The sequence below is a fragment of the Echinops telfairi genome, unplaced genomic scaffold, assembly GCF_000313985.2.
Source record: "Echinops telfairi isolate 266 unplaced genomic scaffold, ASM31398v2 ScPeMD7_18;HRSCAF=68, whole genome shotgun sequence".
In the NCBI taxonomy this organism is placed as follows: Eukaryota; Metazoa; Chordata; class Mammalia; order Afrosoricida; family Tenrecidae; genus Echinops; species Echinops telfairi.
In genome coordinates, this window is record NW_022103915.1 from 1,786,881 (window position 1) to 1,792,951 (window position 6,071).

The window sequence follows — 6,071 nt, forward strand, 5'->3', positions numbered from 1 at the left end:
TACTCATTCAGTTTTCACAGTGGTGCCGGGGGAAGGAGGCGTGCCTGGCTCTGTCTGACAGGTGCAGCAGCACAGACTGAGCGAGATGATGAGTCTGGCTTCTCCCAGCCTAGCTAGTAAATCCCGGAGCTGAGATTTGAACCTTGGGAAAACCCCATGCCATCGTCCTCAACTCGGTGCCTCCCACGGGATGACTGAATTGTGTTTCCAATGTTAACAATTTACATGGTCTCGCCTCACTTGCTTGCTTGCGTGATGAATTCACTTAACGCATCATTTTTCAAGCCCCTGCTGCATCCTAGGCAGTATGGAATGAGAGGAAACAGATGACCAGACTCCTGTCCTTCAGTAGATTTCAGTCTGCTGGTCAACCTGGGGTGGGGGTGGGGGCACGGCTGTACGTGAAGTACTGTGATGACAGGGGAGCGTGAGACGTGTGCTCAGAACAGAGATCAGTGCAGGGATGCGGAGGATGGAGAGGGCCTGCCTGTGCCTGCGGTTTCCTTCTGCACTCTGGGGAAGGAGGCATAGAAGTTAGCCCCATTCAAGGAGAAGCCCAGTACGTGTACGCTTTGAGCTAGCTTTGCTCAAACTGTTGGTCATTGCCATCAAACCATCCACGCGACTGGCTTTGTTCCTGAATGAATGATTTCTGCCCTGGGTGACTCTGGTGTCAGTGTGAGCAGCCAGCGGGGGCAGGGGCGGCAACACAAGCCTCTGTAAGGTCACGCTCTTTAGATGTTCAATTGAATCCTGGAGTTTTATGACTTGTTCTGTGTTAGGAGCCCTCAAAGTTGTGTGGGAGCTGACATTGCTTCAGAAGGAAAACTAGCATCAAACCTGCCTGCCCTGTATCACAACTGCCTGCCCTCCATCACACCTGTCACGCTCTTCACCAGAACTTGCTGGCCCTAGATCACACCTGCCTGGCTTTAGAGCACATATCCTTGAACTTAGATCATACCGGCCTGGCTCTAGATCACACATGGTTACCCCTAGATCACGCTTGGCTGACTGTGGATCACATCTGTCTGGCCGAGCTCATACCTAGCTGGCCTACATCCTACCTGCCTAAACCCTCAGGCTTCTCACTTCTTCCCAGAGGGTTTTCCTGTGCCGAGTGGACCAGAAAGGGCAGAGCTCTTCGAGTCAGAAGATCCAGTTCCACTTCTGATCTGTCCCTCCGTTGTGTGGCTTTGCCATCAAAGCTCTCTAGTCCTTGGCCTCCTGAGTTGTGCAATGGAGAAGATAATGCTCCTTCATGACACATTACGTAGGTTAACAACAATGAGGGGAAACCCTCACCGATGAGCTGGATTGGCAGGGTAGCTACTACAATGGACTCAAACAGGACACCATTCTTCCAAATGGATTAGGACTGGGGACCATCTCCTTCTGTCGTATATAAGTCACCACGGATCTGAACTGGAGGGACTGCAACCACCACCACCACCACCACCACCACCACCATCACCACCACCACCACCACCACCACCACCATCACCATCACCACCACCTCCACCACCACCACCACCACCATCACCACCACCACCACCAAATTCTTCACTTGCCCTGAGACATCACTGAAAGTTCTTCTCACCTCATCCAACATTTCACACCCGCCCTCCCCATGCATTGCCCACCCTGCCCCACTTTGTTGCCTTTTAATGTCCTCCTCCTATCCATTCCTCAGGCAGGAACCTGAGGCCCTGCTCCCCTGAAGCCTTTGTCTGGGATCCCCTATGGGGTCACTGAGTCGGCATAGCCTCCAGGGCAGTGGGCTTGCTTTCTCCGTCTTGGCATCGCTCCCTCTAACATGCTCTCGGCTTTACACACGTACCTGCTTGCTTCTCTTTTCCAAGCAAGGCGTTTAAGTGGCACCATGCTCTTCACTGCTGTACTGGAGCAGCTCCTGGTGTGTCCCAGGCACACACGCACTCGCAGAGGGAGGGAGGGAGGGAGGGAGGGCTCTGGGCTCTGCTCACATCTTTGAGTGTCTGATGCACCCAGAGGGAGCATCAGTCAGTGTGTAGGGTTTGCATGGCCATGGTTTAAGTTTGGACAGATGTTTCTAGCACGGATGAGGCTGTTCATGAGGTAGAAGAGCAGCTGCCCCTAGCATTTCCACCAGCTCAGTGGTCCCTTTTGCCATCTGTGGCCCTTGGAGACAGGAGACCCAAACTGGGCCCACTGTGGGGTCACTGACTTCTCCACCAATCTGAAGACTCTCCCACCTGCCCTTGCTGAGCACTTCCCGAGCGGCTCTGTCAGTAGGCCCTGGGCCTTCCTCTGCTGCTTTTGCCAGAGGGACCCCAGGTAGGTGATTTCGGGGAACAATGGCCAGGCTTGGTGGTGAGGCTGCCTCCAAATCTCACTCCAGTCCCTGGCAAGTTTCTCCCAGTGCCTCGGTTTGTCCGTCTGGGAAATGGAGCTGACAAGAGGGCGGCATCATGGACATGTGTGAGGTTGAAGAGCACCCCACCGAACCCAAACCCATCACCGTGGAGTCAGGGTTGACTCATTGCAACCCTGGCGGGGGAGTAGAAGCGCCCCGGTTTCCAAGGCTGGGAATCTTCACGGAGCACATGCCTTCATCTTTCTCCTCAAAGGGGCTGCTGGGCTCGAACTGCCAACTTTATGGTCCACAACCCACGCTAGCCCACCGAGCCACCGGGGCTCCTGTGCACAGAGCAGTGCCTGGCCAGCAGTGTGTCCATGTGAGGCTCTGAGCTCATGCTCACCGTTTGTCACAGGCTGCCAGTCGCTGCCCTCAGCTTGCCCTTGGTGGCTCAGCATGGTTTACGGTCCCCGGGAAAGGACGCCATGCTTGGTGAAGTGGAGGGGCAGTGCACAAGACCTGATGGGTGGACATGGTGGCTGCCGCGGTGGGCTCAGATGCAAGCGCAACGGTGAAGACGGCGCAGGACCCGGTAGCGCTTTGTTCTGTTGTACAGAACCAGCCCCACAGCACCTCTACAACACGATGTACGGTGTTTCTGTCTGTTTGTTTTACGACTGGACAGAACGTTCACATCTCTAGGAGCTGGGCCCACCCCGCCTCTTGCCATTCTGATGTCTGGGCTTGCTGTCCTGCTTGGAACGGCGACAGAAGGGTGGAGTCGGAATGACTGCCTGAGACGCGGAAGTTCCAGGTCATACGCCAGATAAGCTCTAGAAGGCACCAAGCCCTGGGGCCCCTCTCTGCCCATCCTGAGCTCCATCCCGGCACCCCTGCCCAGGAGGCAGGCTGGAGATCCCTGGCTCCTGCTGTCTCCCACACAGCGCCCCCTGCCACACACACACACCATTGGGCTGCAGCAGAGACCTGCGATTACTATTCCCTGGACGGAGGGAGCTCCGAGCTGAGCCGAGAGGAGCGCACACCCAGGCAGCCCGTGCCCTCCAGGCTGCCTCGTGCTGCGCTTCACATTAGTAGACGTGTGCAGTGAAGTCCCAGCTGGGCTGCTAACTGCAAGGTTAGCAGTTCGAACCCATCAGTCGCTGTGAGGGAGAAAGATGAGACTGTCTGTTCTCCTCAAGAAACCCAGAGGGGCAGTCCTGCCCTGCCATCAGGGTTGCTGAAAGTCGGGATCAGTCCCATGGCAGGGGGTTTGGTTTGGTTTTATTCTTAAAAAAAAAAAAAAAAGAGCCCAGGTGGCAAAGCCAGGCGAGCAAGCCCTCCAACGCTCATTAAAGGGTTCATGGTTCAAACCCATTAGCCAGTCTGCAGCAGAAAGACGAGGCTCTCTGCTCTCATAAGAGTGACGGTCTTGGACCCCACAGGGGCAGTTCTACCCTGTCCTGTAGGGTCGCTAGGAGTTTGAACCCACTCGGCGGCAGTGTGTTTGGAGTTTGGCGTACATATATAGGATTTTCTTTTGCTCCATTTGAGCGATGGGAAGCGGTTTGTGTTTCAGAAGGGAGAGGGGAGCCCCACAAGGCAGGCTGGTTCTTATAGCTCCATTAGCCCTTTCCCTCCCCCTGCAGACTTGCGCCCCATCTTGCTCAGACTGCGGGGTGGTGGTGGTGGTGGTGGGGATCTCTTGAGGATGGCGGGGGCAGTGAACACTTACAGAGCACACCTGTGAATTTTCTATCCAACAATTCATGCACCTGGTCTTTCAACTCCTCCACCGCCACCCCCCCACGGAGCATCCTCCATCCCCCTCTTCCCTGAGCTTCCTCCCCCCCTGGGGCAAACACCCCAGTTTGGGTTTCCTGAGAAGCGTGCCCCTCCCCAGAGTTACCGTCCCCCTTACAGAGTTGTCTATTGTTGGGCTAAAAGCCAAGCCATGGAGGTGGGTTCATTTCCAGGCGTGAAGGGCAACGAAGGCCGGGGTCTGCCAGCTTCTCTCCGACCAGTAAGCCCGGTCTCTCTCTGCGTGAGTTTGTTCAGTTCCTCGCTTCTCTCTCGGGGACACTCTCAGCCATCCCAGGCCCTCCTGTGCTGGGCGGGCAGCGCTCTTCAGGCAAGCCCCCCACTCACCTGGAAGGGCATGCTTGCCCATTCTGGATGTTCCGTCTGCAGAGGAAGCGGCTGGAGGAAGTGAAGCGGGAGGAGAGAGAGCTGCTGGAGGCCCAGTCCACCCCCCTGAGGAACTACCTGATGACCTACGTCATGCCCACCCTGATGAAAGGCCTGAATGAGTGCTGCCAGGTCAGGCCTGAGGACCCTGTGGATTTTCTGGTGAGCCATTCGCCTGGGTTGCTTTAGGGCATATATTTTTAAAATACTTTTATTGGGGGCTCTTACATCTCTTATCACAATCCATACATTCATCTAGCACATTTTCACATATGCCGTCATCATCATTTTCAAAGCATTCTGCCCACTTGAGCCCCTGAGATCAGCTCCCCGTTTCTTACCCCTCCCTCCCCCACCCGCCATCCCTCACAAACTCTTGATACGTTATAGATTTATTTTTGCCATACCTTATATCGTCCTCCGTCACCCCTCCCCCACTTTTCCATTATTCGTCCTCCTGGGAGGGGGTTCTAGATTGATCCTTGTGATCAATTCCCCCTATCTCCCTCTACCCTCCCCTAGTCCTCCTGGTATCTCTACTCTCCTTGTTGACCCTGAGGGTCAATATATATATATATTTTAAAGAACATCCATTTGAAAATAAAACACAGATGAAGCTCAACAGAAAACCCGTGAGGTGTCCTGGTGGCGTGGTGGTTACGGGCTGGGCTGCTAACCACAAAGTTAACAGTTTGAACCCACCAGCCAGCCTGGGAGAAAGACCAAGCTTTCTACTCCCGTAGAGAGTTACTGTCTGGGGAACCCCACAGGGGCAGCTCTCCCTGTCCCAGGCATCATTAGGTGCTGAAATCACCGTGAGGGCAGTGAGTGAGTTAAACGGAAAACCATTCGAGAGAGAAGTTGTGTCCTGGACGTTCTGGGAAACCCGCTCAGAGTTCAAAATCGGATTTTTAAAACCATTCATTGGAACGTGTGAATGATGTGTGTTTACTTTTAAATGCAGAAATGTTTACGATTACAAATCTATGCTGAGTCATAGGCGTTTAGTACTGTCTTTACCGATGGGTGACTTCTTGTTCCTTCTCCTGCCCCCAGGCTGAATACCTCTTCAAGAACAATCCTGAAATACAGTGAGGATGAGTCACCGATCTTTCCCGGAGTTGGGACCGGAAAATGTGCTTCAAAATATTTCCTCATTTTTAAAATTTTTCTGCAAATGCTTGTTCTGAGAATCATTGTTTGAAAAGCAACAGCAAAACAAACGCATGACAAGGAGTGCCTACCGTATATATATTTTATTTTTAAAAATCATTTATTGGGGGCTCATAACATTCCATACATCAATTGTATGAAGCATATTTGTACATATGTTGCCATCATCATTTCCAAAACATTTTCTACTTGAGCCCTTGGTATAAGCTCCTCTTTTCCCCTCTCCCTCCCTCCAACCATATTTATTAGCTAAATTGATCTCCATCCGTGCACAGCTCATGGGACAAGTATTGATTTATTACTCCATTCTGAGGTCAGTAAAAAGTCTGGTGCACCCTAAGTTGATTTCCCCATAAAGAAAAGCAGACTCCTA

General features: G+C 53.1%; 1 protein-coding gene across 1 annotated transcript in view; it reads left to right on the forward strand.

Moving 5' to 3' along the window:
- The window catches only part of AK7 (adenylate kinase 7), a 58,932-nt gene extending 53,211 nt beyond the window's left edge, over positions 1 to 5,721 (forward strand). Inside the window, exons 17-18 of the mRNA XM_004698808.2 lie at positions 4,529 to 4,687; positions 5,582 to 5,721. Coding sequence (XP_004698865.1) covers positions 4,529 to 4,687; positions 5,582 to 5,620 — 198 coding nt within the window. The 3' untranslated portion in view covers positions 5,621 to 5,721. The remainder of the gene's footprint in view (positions 1 to 4,528; positions 4,688 to 5,581) is intronic.
- Positions 5,722 to 6,071: the final 350 nt, after the last annotated feature.